At 50.9% G+C, this 19508-nt stretch overlaps 2 protein-coding genes across 2 annotated transcripts; one reads left to right on the top strand and one right to left on the bottom strand.

The window, feature by feature from the left end:
- The first annotated feature begins 7157 nt into the window (after positions 1–7157).
- Positions 7158–10084, top strand: MPV17L2 (MPV17 mitochondrial inner membrane protein like 2). Its single transcript, XM_082381388.1, has 5 exons — positions 7158–7421; positions 8054–8224; positions 8884–8960; positions 9129–9257; positions 9573–10084. The coding sequence occupies exons 1-5, from the start codon at positions 7235–7237 to the stop codon at positions 9660–9662; spliced, it is 654 nt and encodes a 217-aa protein (XP_082237514.1). The 5' UTR covers positions 7158–7234; the 3' UTR covers positions 9663–10084.
- A 53-nt stretch (positions 10085–10137) lies between these two features.
- On the bottom strand, positions 10138–15775 carry RAB3A (RAB3A, member RAS oncogene family). Its single transcript, XM_082381387.1, has 5 exons — positions 15611–15775; positions 14234–14461; positions 12969–13087; positions 12223–12347; positions 10138–10989 (listed from the first exon to the last, which is right to left on the bottom strand). The coding sequence occupies exons 2-5, from the start codon at positions 14459–14461 to the stop codon at positions 10799–10801; spliced, it is 663 nt and encodes a 220-aa protein (XP_082237513.1). The 5' UTR covers positions 15611–15775; the 3' UTR covers positions 10138–10798.
- Between the last annotated feature and the right edge of the window lie 3733 nt (positions 15776–19508).

Raw genomic sequence — 19508 nt, 5'->3', positions numbered from 1 at the left:
TGAAGCAGAAACTGACATACAATTGTAAAGGAATTATTCTCCAATAAAGATGTTAAAAAAAAAAAAAAGAAACAGACCTCACAGATACAGAGAAGAAGCTAGTGGTTACCAGTGGGGAGGGGGAGGGGAGAGGGGCAATATAGGGGTAGGGAATTAAGAGGTACAGACTATTAGGTATAAAATAAGCTACAAGGATATATTCTACAACACGGGGACTATAGCCAATATTTTTTTTTTTTTTTTTTTTTTTTAATTTATGGCTGTGTTGGGTCTTCGTTTCCGTGCGAGGGCTTTCTCCAGCTGCGGCAAATGGGGGCCTTCTTCATCGCGGTGCGCGGGCCTCTCACTACCGCGGCCTCTCTTGTTGTGGAGCACAGGCTCCAGACCCGCAGGCTCAGCAATTGTGGCTCACGGGCCTAGTTGCTCCGCGGCATGTGGGATCCTCCCAGACCAGGGCTTGAACCTGTGTCCCCTGCATTGGCAGGCAGATTCTCAACTACTGCGACACCAGGGAAGCCCATCCAATATTTTTTTTTTAATTTAATTTTATTTATTTTATTTTTGGCTGCGTTGGGTCTTTGTTGCTGCACGTGGGCTTTTCTCTGGTTGTGGCGAGCGGGGGCTGCTCTTCGTTGCAGTGTGCGGGCTTCTCATTGCGGTGGCTTCCCTTGTTGCGGAGCACGGGCTCTAGGCGCGCAGGCTTCAGTAGTTGTGGCATGCAGGCTCAGTAGTTGTGGCTCGCGGGCTCTAGAGCGCAGGCTCAGTAGTTGTGGCGCATCGGCTTAGTTGTTTCGTGGCATGTGGGATCTTCCCGGACCAGGGCTCGAACCCGTGTCACCTGCATTGGCAGGCAGATTCTTAACCACTGTGCCACCAGAGAAGCCCAATTTTTAAAAAAATATTTATTTATTTATTTTGTTGCACCAGGTCTTAGTTGTGGCAGGTGGGCTCCTTAGTTGTGGCACGCAAACTCTTAGTTGTGGCATGCATGTGGGATCTAGTTCCCTGACCAGGGATCGAACCCAGGCCCCCTGCATTGGGAGCAGGGAGTCTTATCCACTGAGCTGCCAGGGAAGTCCCACCAATATTTTATAATAACTACAAATGGAGTATAACCTTTAAAAGTTGCGAATCACTATACTGTATACCTATAACTTACATAATATTATACAACTATACTTCAATTTAAAAAAAAGAAATGTATCACAGTGAGGGCACTAACCAAGCTCCTTTTTAATTAACTGACTAGGGTACTTATGCCTACAAAATCCCTTCTAAAAATTAACACACCACTATAAATCAACTATAGTTCAGTAAAATAAGTTTTTAAAAAATCCCTTCTAAAATACAACATAATGTCATATTTGCATGTTATCATATTCACAAGTTCTACCTACACTTGAGGAGGATGTACTGATGTACATCTGAGGCAGAAATCTTGGGGCCATATCTTAGAATCCTGCCTCTCACACCTCCTGGTGTAGAAAAATACAACATACACAGTGAGAAGTAAAGGCCTCTCTGAATTACAGACCTATAGGTAGGCAGACAGAGTTTAGTGGCTCCAATTCTAAAATTTCAACCATGGTTCAAAAGGAAACACAGTGTAGGGGAAATAAAATTTAGAATTTGATTTTGGGAAGTTTGTCCAAAATGTCAAAGATTTGAACACTAGGTTAAATAAGCTCACAAATTATTATGAAACAATACTTAGTTACCTATTTAACCAAAGTGACAATAAAAGATTTTATAGGCAAATACAGTAACATAATAAAAGAAAAAGCTCCAGCTCTTTTAATTTTGAGACGACTCAGTTCTCCTAATTAGAGACTTGATAAAGACAACATTTTGATAAAACAGAATCTTTGTTTTCTATATGAATTACTTAACAGGTAAAGAAAAATCTTTTACAATAATCCAAGAAAATGTTATTCTTTTAACAGAGAAAGAAAGTCAAATTCTAGTTTTGCATAGTCACATTATTGATATTAAAGCTCATTGTTGATAACCAACAGGGACCTACTGTATGGCACAGGGAACTATACTCAATATCTTGTAATAACCTATAATGAAAAAGAATCTAAAAAAGAATAGATAGGTATATATGTATGTATAACTGAATCACTTTGCTGTACACCTGCAACTAATGCAACATTGTAAATCAACTATATTTCAATAAAAATTTTTTTTTAAATAAAGCTCATTTTAAAAATTCTTATAATAATCCATTTAATTTTTGCCAATTTGACCACACAAGATAAGATTTCCTCTTTCTCCCTCTCCAACTTTCTAAATCCATTTAGGTTTTTCTCCTTTATTTTCCTCTTTTGTATTTTGAAACAATCACTAAATACGCTTAAACAGGGACAAAATTACTCTTCTTTTTCCTTCCTAAGAACGCATCCTTGGTCTTCCCTGGTGGCACAGTGGTTAAGAATCCGCCTGCCAATGCAGGGGACAAGGGTTCAATCACTGGTCCGGGAAGATATCACATGCCGTGGAGCAACTAAGCCCGAGTGCCACAACTACTGAGCCTGTGCTCCACAACTACTGAAGCCCACGCGCCTAGAGCCTGTGCTCCACAACGAGAAACCACCGCAATGAGAAGCCCGCGCACCGCAACGAAGAGTAGTCCCCGCTCACTGCAACTAGAGAAAGCCCATGCACAGCAACGAAGACCCAACGCAGCCAAAAATAAATAAATTAAATTAAATACTTGCTAATTAAAAAAAAAAAGAGCGCATCCTTCATACCTCATACTTTTTCCTGCAGAAACACATCTTATTTTCCTTGCACACTTCACATACAGAGTTTTTTTTCTGTACCTTTATTATTCCTAGCAGTTTCATTTACTTACATTGATTATAATTCATAACCCTAAGTTCCAGTGAAAACTAGGAAGCAAGCAATTGTAAACTGCCTGTGGCCTTACCAACATTTATACCAACATTCTATAGTAGATTAGCAAATTTATGAATACATCATTTCATAATTTCTAGAGGCATATGCTTCCTTATAATACAGTTTTTTGATGTGGCAAAGGACGTGTTTACTAACGGAAACATCATTAGTCCCTTTGTAAAAATTAAGAAGCCAACAAGATAAACTTATGTTTAGTGATTAATATTTTAGTATTTTCTCATATTTGAAAATTGTCTACATATTCAATGAATATCCACCATTTCACTTACCTTAGTATAAGGTTTCAATTTTCCAAAATGATTCTGGAAACTATTTTTAAGGAGACATTACAAAACAAAATTATTGTTGAGAAGTTCACTTATAAACTTTTATCCCATTTACGTTTATTACTTAACTTGTTTTTAACAATTATGCTTAAATTACTCATGAAAATTTCATGACTCATTAAATAGCTAGCCATAATCTTGTTATTGTTGATAAATCAAGCAAGTATCAAAAATCACAGAAGCAAAGAGTGTAAAAAGTGAAATATATGACCTCCTTTATTTTAAAATTTACTGTCGTGCTTGATATACATCAAGCAATTCACTTTTATTGTCTGTTTTGTTCTTAGTTTGAATTTACAGTTTTATAATCTAAACATCTAGTAGAGACAACCAGTTTGTTTGACTAATCAACTTACGTAAGCACTTTTTTTTAAGACAATTAAATAGAGCTCTTTTACAAGTTAATTTTTAGCAATACTTCCCAGAGGCAGAAGAATATCACATGTATATAGACAAACATAAACATAGAGACAGAAGCAAACAGAGATCTTATAACTTTTATTTTTAAATTTTAGCCATGAGACAGGTACAAGAATTTTAAACTCATTATTGAAGAAAAAAAAAGTTGGATCCAAAGTGTGTTTCTGGCAGAGGGAACAAGTTACTAATATTTGTGAAGAAGCCTTTTTAAACTTTTTTTCTTGCCAGTGTATTTCCAAACAGCCCTCTGAGTACATAGTTCCATTTTAGCTTAGGAAAGAAGAAGGCCTTGAAAATAGTTCCAATCAGGCTCTGAATATGTCTCCAATAAAGCCAATTTCTGACATAGAGTTCCTTTAAAAAAAAATCCTTTCAATATCTTATCATCAGGTTTCAGCCCAAACAGTAAATTTTCCCGGCAGTATTGAACTCCCTTTTTATTTTTTAACTTCTTTTTTTTAACCAAAAGCATACCTATTCCAAGTGATTCAAAACCAAAACCAATCAGCCTTCTATGACTGAACCATGGATGCATGAGGGGTCCCCAAAGAGGGTGCAAAAAATGCAGCTCTCTCAAGATCCAGAGCCACTCCCAAAGATGGCCAAAAGAGAGAAAGACTTAGACAATTCCCCTCAGAGGCTGGCAACAGTGGTCCAGTGGTCGGTAGGACCCTAGCCACAAATGGGGTGCAACCCACATTTCTTTCTGGCCATCTACATATTCTCAGGGCTCTCACCTGATGATTGGACATGTAGGACCAAAACCGGCATGCCCTAGCAGACAGAAAGCCAAGCCAAGCTCTCGGCACACAAGTCTCTGGCTGAGACTGACACACAAGACAGATTAACAGGGGAAAAGCATAAAAAATTTATTTACATGTACGTGGGAGTCTTCGCAAGAAAAATTAAGACCCAAAGACTTGTTATTTACTAGGTTGAACAGAGCGTCAACTGCAGAAAAGCAACTAAAATACATAGGGAGACTAAAGGAAGATAAGAGTCATCTCAACAAGACCTGTTTGTACAGATTTCTCTCAGCTTCGACTCCCTGTCTCTGGGGATAAGAGGGTTTCTTCCTCCCAGTAGAGGGAGGGCACCTTTGCCATGGGAATTTTATTTCCTGCTTTCAGTAAGAAAAAGGAAAGACCAAGAGCCCTTCTTGCATCTTGCAGTCTTATTAATGCCTTTAACTCAAAATAATCAATCTGCCAGAGCAGCATATTTTGGGGTGGCATGTTCTGAAAACTCCTTCAACAGAAACACCCAAAATCACAGGTCTAGACAGCAAAAGCTGTTCCTCCTGGTGGGCACTAAATTCTTAATGGATCCTCCACTGCTTTTCAGCCAGTAAAGCAGTAATCCATTGATAGAGATTGCCAAATGGTCAGACCATAAAGACAAATTCCCAGTCCCTGATGCCTCTAATGCTGGTGACATTATCCATCATAAAAGCATCAAAAACAAGGCACCTATCTAGAGAGAGGAAAACACAGATGAGAAAAATAGAGAATCAGCAAGATTCTCTTACCTCTTGAAGTTGCCAGGGCTTCAGCCACCATGAAATGCACTTCTCTGCTGAAAAAGTTTACCTGACTCTGTTTCGTGAATCATAATTTGACTTTTCCCCCTCTTTTAACCATTTTGGAGGTTTTCCACCAAAATGCAGTAAAATCTGGAACCTGGAATACCAGGCTGAGTTACTTGAGAGCAATAGGAAGTGTTGAAGGATAATTTTCCCAAAAGAGGTAAAAATCACGACTCTCATACAGAAATAAAAATGAGCATGTGTTAAAAATTGTTAACTCGTTGTTAATAAAGGCAACTGATCAGGCGTTAAACCCATTTCAAAGAAGAACCAAACAGACAAAACAAGCACAGTAAAATGAATGTGCAAATGAAGGCAAAAAAATTGGGGGTGGGCATCTCTCCACTTGGCAGAATTCATTTGCATGTCTATAGGGAAGAATTATTTTTCCCTGTTATCAGTTATAACCACAGGGTTTATAAAATATCTCCCATAGAATCAAAATCAGAAAACCCTGAAGGGTGTCCTCTAACAAAGAGGAGAAAAATTTTTTTTTGTAAAGAGTCAAATAGTAAATAGTTTAGTTTTTGCAGACCATACAATCTTTGTTGCAACTGCTCATTGTAATGAGAGTAGACAATAAAGAAACAAATGGGCATGACCGTGTTCCAACATAGCTTTATTTAAGGATTCGGAAATTTGAATTTCATATAATTTTCACATGTCCCAGAATATTATTTCGATTTTTTTCACCGACCAATTAAAAAAGGTAAGAGAATTCTTAGCTCGCGAGCCTCACCAAAACCGGCGCCGACAGGATTTGGCCCACAGGCGACAGTTTGCGACACCCTGCTCCTGTAGGTAACGCATAGATTCCCATTGAAACTCACATTTTCCCCTCCAGGAACACAGGAAATAACATGGTGATAAAACTGTCCCTGCAGCAACACAAAGTTGCTGTGAAATCTTAATGCACATCCTGTGCCCAGAACAGTGCCTAACGTTTTAATTATTCTTTTTTTTAATTTTTGGCTGTGTTGGGTCTTCGTTTCTGTGCGAGGGTTTTCTCTAACTGAGGCAAGTGGGGGCCCCTCTTCATCGCGGTGTGCGGGCCTCTCACTATCGCGGCCTCTCTTGTTGCGGAGCACAGGCTCCAGACACGCAGGCTCAGTAGCTGTGGCTCACGGGCCTAGCTGCTCCGCGGCATGTGGGATCTTCCCAGACCAGGGCTTGAACCCACGTCCCCTGAATTGGCAGACAGATTCTCAACCACTGCGCCACCAGGGAAGCCCTAATTATATTATTCTTGAACTGAGGTCAGATACCCAGCAGTAGTCTGGACCAAGGTCAACGTCTACACAAGAATCCCAGCGGCCTGCGCGCGCCGCAAAACTGTAGCGCCGCCCCCACTTTCTCGAGTCTCTGCGGGATTGGACTTCCGCCCCGGTAGTCATGGCCACAGTCCGATTCCCCCTTTCAGGAATTCCGGGAGAATCTGGAAATCTGGAGGGCAACTACAAGAGAGAACTCGGTGGAGTTGTTCAAGATTGGCCATCTCAATGCGGGAGGCAGGACGACAGTCAGTGATTTGCCAGCCTAACGATAGTCAGCGAGGCTCTCCGATTGGCCAGTGCAGTACTGGGCAGGCAAATAAGGGTGTGGCGACGGTTACCCATAGGCCAGAGCAGATAGGGGCGGGAAAACGAGGTTAGAACGACAGCAATTGGCATGCGCGGTGTGACGCGAAGCCTATTTGCGATTGGCCCGTAAGGCGCGGAAGGCGGTGTGCGGCTTCGTTCGGCAGTTAGCCTCTAGAGGAAATGCCGATTTTTGATTGGCTAATACCTCTCGGGGCGGGCAAAGTGAAGAGACAAGCGGTCGGTGATTGGCTGCAGCGACTTGGGGAAGGCGTGCAAATCACGAAGGCAGCGTGCGATTGGGTAGCACGGCGCGAGGCGGGCATCCGGGACGCGGGGTGACTGGAGATTGGCCGGCATGGGCAGGGCGGCCGGGTGTGCCAGTTCCTAGGTCCCGGCAGGCGATGGTGTCCGGCGGCTGGTGCTGGCTGCGCGGCCTTTGGGCCGCGGGGCAGCCCCTGTTCCAAGGCCGTGCGTTGCTCGTCACCAACACGCTGGGCTGCGGCGCTCTCATGGCGGCCGGGGATGGAGCTCGCCAGTCCTGGGAGATCCGCGCCCGGCCCGGCCAGAAGTTTGACCCTCGGCGCTCAGGTGAGGGGGCGAGTGCTGCTGGCCTTTGACCCCAGAGGATCTTTGGCCCCAACCTCAATTCGGAGACCTGTGACCCGGACCCGCGTGCCGTGACCCATGACCCGAGACCTCAGTCCCTGACAAGACCCTTGACCTCAGCGTGCACCCTAGACAGCCCCTCCCCGATCTCTGCCCCCTCCCCCTTCGGGGGTCTTCCTCCCCTACCATACGTGGGGTTTCTGTTCGCTCCCATCCTGAGGGTCAGGTCCCCGCCCAGCCCCTGGTCTGCTTCCCCCTCCCTTGCACTGAGAAACCTAGCGTTGAGCACAGGATGCTGCACCCGGGGTAGTCAAGGGCGCAGCGTCTGGCCCCAGCCAGCCTAGGATCGCGCCCTGGTCCCACACTTCCCTACCCGCTGTGCCTCTGTTTCCTCCTCTGGAAAGCGGGGCGGTGGTAGAACCCTCTGCCACGGTGGTGAGGGAATGCGGGAAGAAAATGCAAACGCAACTCTTGGAATGGTACGTGGCAGTGGTGCTAGTAATGGGTTGGGCTCCGGGAGGGTGTCAGGCTTACCCAGGTCTTAGACAGGGAGAGAGTGAATTGGGGGCTTTGCTGGCCTAACATGGACCCCCTGACTCTTGGACCGCCCACAGCGAGCATGTTTGCAGTGGGCTGCAGCATGGGCCCTTTCCTGCACTACTGGTACCTCTGGCTGGACCGCCTGCTCCCTGCATCTGGCTTCCGTGGCCTCCCAAACGTCCTCAGGAAGGTCCTTGTCGACCAACTGGTGGCTTCTCCCATGCTGGGCGTCTGGTACTTCTTGGGTAAGGAGCCCCGTGAGCTTGGGCTTTGCCCCTCATAAGTCGGGAGGGACAGAGCCAGCTTTGTGTTAAGGATGTGGAGACCCATTACTGATGCACCTCCTGAAGGCTGGGGTACAGTGGTGATAGGCAGACCCAGTGGAGGCAAGTGTGAATGGCAGAATTACAGACAATGACGCTAAATGTAGGAAGGATGAAGACAGTGTCTGATGGGGCTGCCCTGGACGGTGGTTGGGAGAACTTCCCAAAGGAGAAGACACTCAGCTGAGACTTGAAGAAGGAGCCAGCAGGCAGGGGGAACAGCCCATGCAAAGGCTCTGAGGCTGGAGGAAGGGGAGCTGAGACTGACGGTGACAGGGCACAATCATCCTAGGACCGGTAATAAAATAGCCCCAGCCACAACAAGGGTGTGTGGCGTACCCATCCGTCAGGGTACGCGATTATTCACGACAGACCTCTCTCCTCTCACCTCTCTCCGACTTGTTCTGTTGTTTACCCACCCTACCCACCCTGCTGTGCTGCCCTTCCCACTGCAAGGCTTTTAAGTGTCCTGTTTCCTCTGCCTGAGACACTGTTCCTCAGGGGTCCAACCCCACCCGCTCTACCGTCGTACTCCGTACTCCCCAGCCTCTGACACTCTGATTTCTTGGTTTCCTTCCTAGGCCTTGGCTGCCTGGAGGGCCAGACCCTGGGCGAGAGCTGCCAGGAGCTGCGGGACAAGTTCTGGGAATTCTACAAGGTGGGCGTGCCCTCCCAGGCCCCGCCTGTCCATCTCCGCCCCCTTGCATCTGTCCCTCCTCTCCCTTTCGCAGGCACCCCCTTTCAAAGCCCCACCTCTCACAGCCACCCGGCCCCACCCAGGTCCCTCCCGGCCCCGCCTCTCACTGCATTCCACCCCTCCCCGTAGGCTGACTGGTGCGTGTGGCCTGCTGCGCAGCTGGTGAATTTCCTCTTCGTGCCCCCCAAGTTCCGAGTCACCTACATCAACGGCCTGACGCTGGGCTGGGACACATACCTCTCCTATCTGAAATACCGGGTAAGTGCAGTGGGCAGACCAAGTACCCAGGGGACTCCTGGGGGGCCACATGTGTGAGCCCCAAATGGCAGTACAACTACGCTCCAGGGTGCGGGCCTCCTGTGCCCACGACAACCTGCACCCCATGGTGGGTGGGTGGGTTGCTGATCACCAGCGGGGTGAAGACCAAGCCCATATCTTCTGTCTGATGTGACCTCGGCCAGGTCCCTGCCACATCTGTCCGGCAAGGCTGACCCCAGCCCGGGTGGAGGAGGGTTCAGTGAGGAGTCCAGAGGGATGAATAGTGCCTATAACCAGATCCTCTTGTGTGGACAGATCCCAGGCCCCCCAGCGCCCCCAGGCTGTGTGGCCCTGGGCACTGAGCTGCCCCACACTGCCACCACATGCCAGACAGGGCAAGACTGACCCTCAGCTGACCAGCTGCCTCGGCAGGAAGTGGAACAGACTGCTGGGCCCAGTCCTAGGCCCACCCTGATTCCTAGGCATCCGGTTGGGCTGCCCCTTCCAAGCCCACTGCCGGGCCTCTGTTTCTCCATCTGGAACACAACCATGAAGATGGACCGTCATCCCCCAACCCTTCTGGGAGAGCCTCAAGTGACTGGTGACAGATGTTCCATCCTCAGCAGTGGGCCTCAGCCAGCCAGCTAGTACCAAGCCCTCAACACTCCTGCGGGCTGGGCTCTGGGACCAAGGTGGGGACATCGCCCATACCCTTGGAGCAGGGCCCCCAGAATTTTGAGCCTTGGGTGGGGCTGGATAGCCTCCAGTCTCATCCTCTGTTCGTGGACTATGGAAGTACAGAGAATTAAATTCTTTGTAATTGAAAATCTTGTGGATGAGCAAAGCCAGCACTGGCAGGCCGGCGCTCATAGGGACACCGTGTCGTCCATTCACTTTATTGGGTGTGTGTAGTGTTGTCATGACATCTCCTGGGGGGACTGGGGGGCATGTTTGACACTCATGACATCAGAACAGGTCAGGTGGGAGGCGGTGTCCCAGGGTGGTGAATATCCACAGCAGCCCCCGCCCCCCTCCAAAAAAAGGTACAACCTTGGGGGCGAGGAGCCAGGCGGGCCATTTCCTGGCTCTGACCCACCCCGTGGTCCACGTCGAGATGCCTGCAGCCACCTGGACCTACCGTGTCACAGCCAGGGGGCTGGCAGGTCTGGCTACCTTGCATCACGCAACCAGACTGCCCTGGGGTGTCATCCGGCCCCCTATTCAAAACTGTTAACTGTTGATGGGGGTGAATTTATAAAAAGGTGGGCTCTGGAGAGAAGGGTGAGTGGTGAGTTCACGGGGCCACGACACGCCACTGCAGAGCGGGAACAGGGCTGTATGTACAGGGTGGGGCACGGAGCAGGTGGGGTGCCCGAGCCCCTGGGGGACACCTCCAATAAATAAATAAATAAATAGCTACGATAATAAATAGGGTGATGGGCTAAATCAGGGCAGGGGACTCACGCCCATGGCCAGTAGGGGCCCTGGCTCAGGCCCAGGGGGCGGGCAGGGGGCGGGGCCAGGATGGGGCGGGGCAGCTCTCAGCAGGCGCAGTCCTGGTGGGGGGGCGCCTGCTGGTCCGTGAGCTGTGGGCCCTGCTTGGTGCCCGTGACTGCAGGATCGGCTGTGTCCAATGATTCGGACATCTTCTCGCAGATGACATCCACCAGCCGCTCAAAGGTCTGCTTGACATTAATGTTGTCCTTGGCGCTTGCCTCAAAGAACTCGAACCCTGTGGTCGGGGAAGGGAGGGGTGAGGACCCTGATCCCCCCACGCCCGGAGACACTTTTCCGAGGGCAGGTAACACCTGGAGATTCCCAGTGCCAACTGCACGTTAAAGGCACTGACAGGTCCCTTGGGGAAGCAACACTGGACTGAGTCAGCCTTTATTTCCTGCACTCCTTTTTTCACCCTAAAACTGTCCCCTCTCATTGTCCCCAGAGCCCTGGTAAGACCCACTTCCCTGCTTCCACCATACAGCCCAGCCCTGGCCCTGGCGGCATCTGACATTCAGATCCCAGGCCTTCCCCTGCTCACACACTCTCCATGGCTCCCTATTGCCCTCTGAAAAGTCTGGCTCCTCAGCTCGTGCTTCAGGTCCTGCAAGATCAGCCATATTTCCTCCAAGTGACCCTCATGTTCCAGTCACGTAAAACTGTTTGCCAAAAGGATCTTTCCCACGTCTGGCCTTTGCCCACACTGTTTCTTCTGTCTGAAAGACCACCCTTTTTCTTCAAGTACCAGATCCAAGGCCCACTTCCAGGAAAACTTACCTGTGCCAGGCAGAGTCTGGCTCCCCCAGCTGAGGTCCCTCCCTCTCTCACAAAGCTGGAGGCCTCTCAGGGGCCCAGCAACACCCAGCACAAGGCTGGGCAGCGAGAGTATCAGAATGAATCAGAAACTTCCTGCAGAGTGAACTCCTAAGCATCCATCAAGACTCACCTCAAGGGGCTTCCCTGGTAGCGCAGTGGTTAAGAATCCGCCTGCTAATGCAGGGGACACGGGTTCGAGCCCTGGTCAGGGAAGATCCCACATGCTGCGGAGCAACTAAGCCTGTGCGCCACAACTACTGAGCCTGTGCTCTAGAGCCTGCAAGCCACCACTACTGAGCCCGCGTGCCTAGAGCCCGTGCTCCGCAATAAGAGAAGCCACTGCAATGAGAAGCCCGCGCACCGCAACGAAGAGTAGCCCCCACTTGCTGCAACTAGAGAAAGCCCGTGCGCAGCAATGAAGACCCAATGCAGCCAAAAATAAATAAATAAAATTAATTAATTAAAAAAAAAAAAAGACTCACCTCAAATGGCCCCTGGATCAAGGCCAGCTTGCAGAAAGTATGAATCATCTGGATTCGAATCCACGCCCCATCCTGGCTTTGCTGTGAGACTTTGGGTGTGTCTCCTCCCCTTTCGGGGCCTCAGTGTCCCTTTCTTAGCCTGTGGGTGTCCAGCCTCGCTGGGTACTCACCCAGGTGGTCAGCCAGCTGCCGACCGCGTTCCGATGACACCACCCGCTCATCCTCCATGTCACACTTGTTCCCCACCAGCAGCACCTGGGCATTGTCCCATGAGTAGGTCTTGATCTGGGTTGACCTGGAGGAGGTGGTGACAGAGGAGGGTTAGGGCTTGGAGAATCTGAGCTCCGCCCCCCTCTCCCCCTTCTCCCCGTCCTCACCCCACTCCAGCCCGCACCTCCCATTAATTCTTGAGGGAGGCAGGCTCGGTCCTCCTCCCCGTCTTTGTCCTGCCAGGAACACTCTCTGCAGGTGTCTGCTCCCACAGTTCACTGCTCTTGGGAGGTCCTCTTTCAAGCAGCTTTTCCCATCCTTCCCAGATCCCCCCACCCCCAGAGAAGAATTCTCGCTCTTAAAACAAATTCAGACATTTTCTCAAAATTTATCATTACTCTAGTCAGAAAATGTAAATGTTTATATCCTCTAACCTATGCAAACTGTCTTCATATTTTCTGTCCCAGATTTTTTTTTTCCTATATGTTTACAGTTTCATTTTTCCACCTGAAACCTTGTTTCCCATTATTTTGAGCTGATGCCACACTGTTTCAATGATTATAGATTGAAAGCAGGGCTGGGACCCCAATATTGTTATTTACATTTCTGCCAAGCGGCTGGGGCTCCCTGATCTCTGCCTGTACCCCAGGCTTTACACCAAGCCTAGCTCAGAAGACCATCTGCGAGCAGGTGGGGGCACGCTCACCAGTCCTGCACCGCATTGAAGGACTCCTCGTTGGTGATGTCGTACATGAGGATGAAGCCCATGGCGCCCCGGTAGTAGGCTGTCGTGATGGTCCGGTACCGCTCTTGCCCCGCCGTGTCCTGGGGAAGAAGAGACAGGGTGTCAGAGAGGACACACACGGAAACTCTTCAGAGTGGGTATGAACTCTGAGATGGTCAAGTCCAGCCCCCTCGAGGCCCAGAGGAGCAGGGACTTGCCCAGAGGCACAGTGGGTCAGGGAGAGTGAGCTGGCTGCCTGCACTGGGAATGTGGTACCCAGTCATCCTAAGGTACCTACAGGATCGTTCCCTCATTCATTCAATACACGTGTACCTGTGCCACACCCTGTGCTGGGCACTGGGGACACAGCTGTAAACAAAATGGACCAAAATCACTGCCCTTGTGAAACTGACAATCCAGTGCAGGAAACAGACAATAAACCCGTGAAAAGGTAGAAAATGTATCGTCAGAGGGTGTCGAGGACTGAGGAGAAAAAAGCCCGACAAGGATGGGCAGCGTGGGCTGCCTTCAATTTTAAAACTTGAAGGATGAGGGAGGGAGCCGTGTGGGGATCAGAGGAAGGACAGTCTAGGCAGAAGGCACAGCCCGGGCAAATGCCCTGAAGTGGGACTGCATTTGGTACGTTTGAGGAACAATGAAGAGGCTGAGACAGAGATGGAAGGAGACAGATGAGATGGGGTATCAACGGAGGCAGACCAGGCAGGGTCTGGCTGCGGGGAGGGGTGCAGGTTTTACCCGGAGTGAGGTGGGAGCCGTGGAAGGACTGGGAGCAGGGAACGAACAGTTCTGACTTGGGATGTAGCAGGCTTCCTCAGGCCTCGGAGGCGTTGAGGGAAGTGGCCAGAAGACCCTGACGGAGGAGCCTGCTCCTGTCCCAGGGAATGAGGTTGGGGGTCAAGATCTCTCTGAAACCTGATACAGACACACATGGAGGAACTTGAACATGGGGAAACTGAGGCACCAAGCAAATGATGCATCTGATGATGTCAGGCTCAGGAGAGGACCCAGCATTTGCTCCTTCCCCACCCCTGAAGAGCACTGATTAGGCACTGATGGAAGAACAGGGGCACTCTCTTCAGTGCCTCCAGCCCCTTGTACACAGTAAGTGCTTGATAAATGCCCAGTGTGTAATGAATGAATCTAGACAGGAAAGAAATAGGCAAAGCTGGGGCTGCTATTCTCGGTAGGGAGAGTGATGAAGCCAGAATCCCCCCAGCTGGACCCACCCAGATCTGCAGCTTGATCCTCTTATCGTTTCGGTAGATGGTCTTGACCTTGAAGTCGATGCCTACAGTGCTGACAAAGGCAGGCGTGAAGGAGTCGTCTGCGTAGCGGAAGAGGAAAGACGTCTTGCCCACGCTGCTATTTCCAATGATGAGGATCTTGAACATGTAGTCGAAGTTCTGGTCCGAGGACTCCTTCTGCCCATAGCGAGAGTCTGTGGCGGATGCCATCTGGGGGTGCGGGTCGTAGGCAAGCGTGAGGGATCTCCCTCCATCCCCAAACACCCAAGCCCAGGCTCAGGATGGAGAGCTCCCAGAGAGGGATGGAGATTACCCTTATCCCATCAGGAGCCCCAGTACTAACGGTGGGGCCCACGGCAGAGGGCGGGCCATGACCTTGAAAGGCCCGAGGTTTCAGGGGAGAACCTCAGAGCGAAGGGGATGGAGACACCCCTGCAGGCCCCTCCAGCAGGCCTGCTCCCCAGGTCCGGCTGTAATCTAAGCACTACAGCTGCGCCTGGAGGGGTGACTACGGCCGGCCCCGCCCCCCATCAATCATTCATTTTCCTCAGAACTGAGCCACGCGGGCGCACGTGCACACGCGTGTATGGTACCGCGGGGACGCGTGTCCGCAGTCCTCCTCCCAGACTCCCAGGCTGGGAGAGCTTGGGCTGAGACAGCTACATCACGTGATAGGAGCGGGGCGTGCACACGCTCACGTGCACACAGCAGGGCACACACAGACACGCTCGTGCATATCTGAGCGTCTAACACACTCGGTGCACGGGACAGAGCCTGTCTGCACACCGACATGCATATACAAATGTGCAAACCCACCCGTGCGCACTGCGTCCTCCACCCATGCAGCCGAGTACACTTCACCCACACGGACACGCATCTTCGCGCACATATGCACATTGCTGTGCACGCACACGCACAGTCCACGCGTCTCCCTCCACATGCCTGCAACACGCACAAACTTGGATCGGGACCTCCAAGGGGTCACACGAGAATACCCTGGTACACAAGCAAGGGTACACACAGATCCTCCCGCACAGGCGGGCGCGCACACGCGTGTGCACACCACGCGCACGCGCACGCGCACGCACGGAGCCTCCCGCGCGCACAGCTTCCCGCAAGGCACTCGTCTCGTCTCCCCTCCCCCTCCGCCGCAGAGCCGGGGGTGGAGGGATGGGGGTGGGGGTGAGGATAGGGCAGGTAGAGGGAGCCGGGGCCCTACCCCAACCCAGGCTCGCGACCGCCGCATCCTTCCCCTCATTTAACGCCGGCCAACTTCGTCCCCCTACCCCAGCCCATCAGTCAAATGAAGGTTATGTAGGTGTTCCGAGAGGGAGCGCACCGGACCGTCCGGGAGCTCACCTTGCCCTGCACTGATGCGGCGGCGACCCTAGCGGCAGCGACTTTTTTGGCAGCGGCGGTGACAGGGCCCCCAGCGCGCTGATGTGGGGCTGCGTGGCAGCGGAGGCGACGGTAGCGGCTCAGGCCCCTGCAGTCCGCGGTGACGTCCTGCAAAGAGAGGGGAGGAGCTTCACATGCAGATGCGGTCGTGACGCCATTCTGGGGAGGAGCCACAGATGGGGATGTGGTCCACGGTCTCACACAGAGCCGGGAGGGGCGGGGCTCTCACGCAGATTGACGCGAGAATGGGGCGGGGCCCAGAGAGCGCATCCAGTAGCTAGCAGAAGCGGTGCGGGAGGGGCGGAATCGCCTGCCGGCTCCGCCTCTCTTCAGCGCTAGGGAGGCGGGGCTGCGCGACGCCTTCTCATTGGCTTAAGTCCTCGAGCGACGGGCAAAGTAGCCAATTGTCACTCCCTCCTCCTGTCCAATGACGGTTCCCGAGCGGTTGAAGGGGCGAGAGGTTGAGGCCTGGGCTGAGCCTGGGTCTTCTTGGGGTGTTCCACTTCCCCGCCCCCATGCACTCAGGTCGGAGACTCAGCAGGTCCCCTTTCAGTCCAGGGTGCTGTGACCTCTCCTTAAACGCTCCCTATTCCCAATTTCAGAAAAGAGGAACAGAGGTTCGAGAAGATGCTCCACGTCTCCTATTTATTGGGTTCAACATAAGTAGAAAAGAAGAAAAAGCGGAAATAGGGGTCAAGATAGACTCCGTCTAATTTCAGCTGTAAGACCCCCAAAAGAGGTTGGGCTAGTAGATGCTCCACCCTGTTTCTGAGATGAAGAAAGAAGAAATTGGGATCAAGAGAGTCACCCTTCCCCACCAATTTCCAGAAAAAAGGAAGGGGCTAACGAACGCTCCAGGAACTCCTTTCCTTCCTGCTCCCCATTTTCCAGAGAAAAATTCAACGAAATGGCGGAAGTAGGGCAGAAAGACGGCCTGTCCCCTAAACTCGCAAAGTCTGCGGTAAAAAACCTGGGAAACAGGGAGGATACGAGCGAGGTTCAAAGACCCAACAATAAAGACAAGGGGTGGGAGATGCTTTACTCCTCCCTGGTTCCTGAGTTTAAAAAGACAGGGACAGAGAGTCCTCCCTCCTCCATCCTGGCAAAATGACTCAGAGATGGAGACTTTGGGGTCCAAGGTGACCCGTCACATCCATCTTCATGTGAAAAAGTCAGAATTGGGAGAGGGGAGGAAGAACGAGACCTTGGCCTCCATTCCAGGTCTCTGCCCTCCGCCCCAACTCCGGTCCCCACACCCGGCAGGGGGCGTGTGGCCCCAGGAAAATTCTCATCTCCCTGATTCCTCCTCAGGAGACGAGGGGCGGGGCTTGTCTTTTTTATAAAAAGCTCGCCAGCTGCAGAGGCGCCTAGAAACCAGAATAACTTAGCGCCTGGAGGCCGCCCACGCCCCCTACCCCCGCCCCCAGCGCCCCGGAAGTGCGGAGACGTCCCTCCAGCTCTCCTTGCAGTTGGGAAATCTATTTTTTTCTAAGGATAACATTTTTGTCCCTCCTCTTCACTCAGACTATAAAAGTATCACAAACCCACTGCGGAGAACTGGGAAGATTCAGAAAAAGATAATGAATAAATATAAATCCACCTCCAATCTCTCCCCACGGGAAGACCAGCAGTCGAGTTCCCGCTTTGGGGTGGGGGATTGGGGGGGGGCGGAGCTCCAGGAGCTGCCCAGGTGGAGGGGAGGGCGTGCGAGGCAGCTAGGCTCCCTGACCTCCCAAATGCATGCTTCCGGCTTTGTACGTGGGTGTCGATCGGAAACACGCACTTATTTTTTTCCCAAAGGGTAAAAGCCCACATCAATGTATACCAGCTTCTGCACAAAGGATTTTGTATTTTATTTTATTTATGTATTTATTCATTTATTTATTTGGCTGCGTTGGGTCTTCGTTGCTGCACACGTACTTTCTCTAGTTCCGGCGAGCAGGGGCTACTCTTCGTTGCGGTGCGCGAGCTTCTCATTGCGGTGGCTTCTCTTGTTGCGGAGCACGGGCTCTAGGCGCGCGGGCTTCAGTAGTTGTGGCACACGGGCTCAGTAGTTGTGGCTCGTGGGCTCTAGAGCACAGGCTCAGTAGTTGTGGCGCACGGGCTTAGTTGCTCCGCGGCATGTGGAATCTTCCCGGACCAGGGCTCGAACCCGTGTCCCCTGCATTGGCAGGCGAATTCTTAACCACTGCGCCACCAGGGAAGTCCCAGGATTTTGTATTTTAAAATAAAAATAATGGAAGGATTTATTGTTAAGAATCAGCATAAGGCTCTGGAATTAGGATGGTTGAATTGGAGGTGGGGACTACAGACTTGAGGGGAGGTGTCCTGTGTGGTCCGAGCAACAGAGCTGGGTAGCAGAAGGGCCCCAAACCCTCTCAGATCCCATTCCACTACCTCATCTTTCTCCTCCGGTGAGTCATTCCCTCTTCGAGGTTCCAGGTGCAACCTTGCCTCAGGGCCTTTGCACCTGTTGTGTCCTCTTCCCCAGGTATTTCCCCAGCTCTTTCTGTGCCTGGCTCTCTCATCCCCTTCAGATCTCCAATCAACACCCACCTTCCTCCAGAAGTTCTGATTTCACCATGTCACCTCCTATCATGTCACCATAGTTCTCCTTCCTGACACATCCCCATTAGAAATGATCATGTTGACTTATTTATCCAATAGCCAGCTGTGAGCTTTGAAAGTCGGTGATCGGTGTCCCCAGCACCTACACCTTTGGACACAGTAGGTGCCCTGTGATGGTATGACATGAATGAATGAACAAATGAATGATTAGAAGGAGCGTGACTTTGGCCACTGAGGTTAGGGACGACCTCTCTGAGGAAGTGACATTTGAGCAGGAATCTGAAGGAGGAGAATGAGCTGGCCACTGGGAGAAGTGGGGGAACAGTGCTCCAGACAGCAGGAACAGCAAGTGCAAAGGCCCTGAGGCTGGAACTCACTAAACAAGCTCGAGGGACAACCCCTCTCCAGCTCTGTGAGGAAGGGGGGCCAGGCAACATTTTCCCCCTCAACAGAGGGCAAACCGAGGCCCTACGAGTCACCCTAGGAGTTCACAAGGGCTGAAAGTTCCCAGGGGCCCTAAAGATCTTCTCCCACCCTCCTCTTTGGGTCTAGAGTGGGCCACAAAGGCAAGGACTATGTCCCTCAGGAAGGACCCTAAACAGGAGAAAATGGGAGACCTGGAGCATGTGAGTGACTTCTCCCTCATACCCTCTGTGGGCCTCAGTTTCTATACGTGTGAAGAAAGAGCTCAGGACATGCTTTCCTCAAACAATACCTGTTGTTACAATTCTGTGAGCCTCACAAAGAACACATTTTACCTGCGAAATGACAAAGGCTCGGGGAGGTTAAGAGATTTGTTGACGTTCTCAAAGTCCATCTCTGGGGAACTCTGAAGATCACAGTCTGGAGAGGGTGGTAGACATGAAGCAAAGACTCCCAGAGAGCTTCCACCAGTGCCAGCCTGGGGTGGGAGGGGGAGGGTCAGGAAGGACTTCCTGGAGAAGGGGATGCTGAGCTGAGACCCAAAGGGTGAGGATGAGGGAGAGAAGTATTCCAGGTAGGGGGGCACAGCATGTGCCAAGGGCCTGAGGTGGGACTGTGCTTGGGGTGTTAAAAAACCAGTGTGGGTAGTGTGCAGTCAGTAAGAGGGAGGAATACCTGTGGCCCAAAATGAAGGGGGACATATGAGTGTTCTTATGAATGGGTAGAGAAAAAAACAGAGGGAAATAAGGTGAAATGCTGAAGGCAGATGATCTGTGGGTGAGGTTACAGCAGAATTTTATTTTCGTCTTTACATGTTTCCATTATTTTCGGATTCTCTACAGCGACATGTATTACTTGCAAGGGGAAA

The sequence above is a fragment of the Balaenoptera borealis genome (assembly GCF_965194805.1).
Source record: "Balaenoptera borealis genome assembly, chromosome: 2".
Taxonomy (NCBI): domain Eukaryota; kingdom Metazoa; phylum Chordata; class Mammalia; order Artiodactyla; family Balaenopteridae; genus Balaenoptera; species Balaenoptera borealis.
This window is presented reverse-complemented; position numbering and strand designations above follow the sequence as displayed.

Coding starts and splice junctions, on each gene's coding strand:
- MPV17L2 (XM_082381388.1), top strand. CDS start 7,235: ATGGTGTCCGGCGGCTGGTGCTGGCTGCGCGGCCTTTGGGCCGCGGGG. Junction 7,422..8,053: donor GTTTGACCCTCGGCGCTCAG/GTGAGGGGGCGA, acceptor GACCGCCCACAG/CGAGCATGTTTGCAGTGGGC. Junction 9,258..9,572: donor TCTCCTATCTGAAATACCGG/GTAAGTGCAGTG, acceptor TTGTGTGGACAG/ATCCCAGGCCCCCCAGCGCC.
- RAB3A (XM_082381387.1), bottom strand. CDS start 14,461: ATGGCATCCGCCACAGACTCTCGCTATGGGCAGAAGGAGTCCTCGGAC. Junction 13,088..14,233: donor GGATCAAGCTGCAGATCTGG/GTGGGTCCAGCT, acceptor CTTCTTCCCCAG/GACACGGCGGGGCAAGAGCG. Junction 10,990..12,222: donor GCAGCTGGCTGACCACCTGG/GTGAGTACCCAG, acceptor CCCCGACCACAG/GGTTCGAGTTCTTTGAGGCA.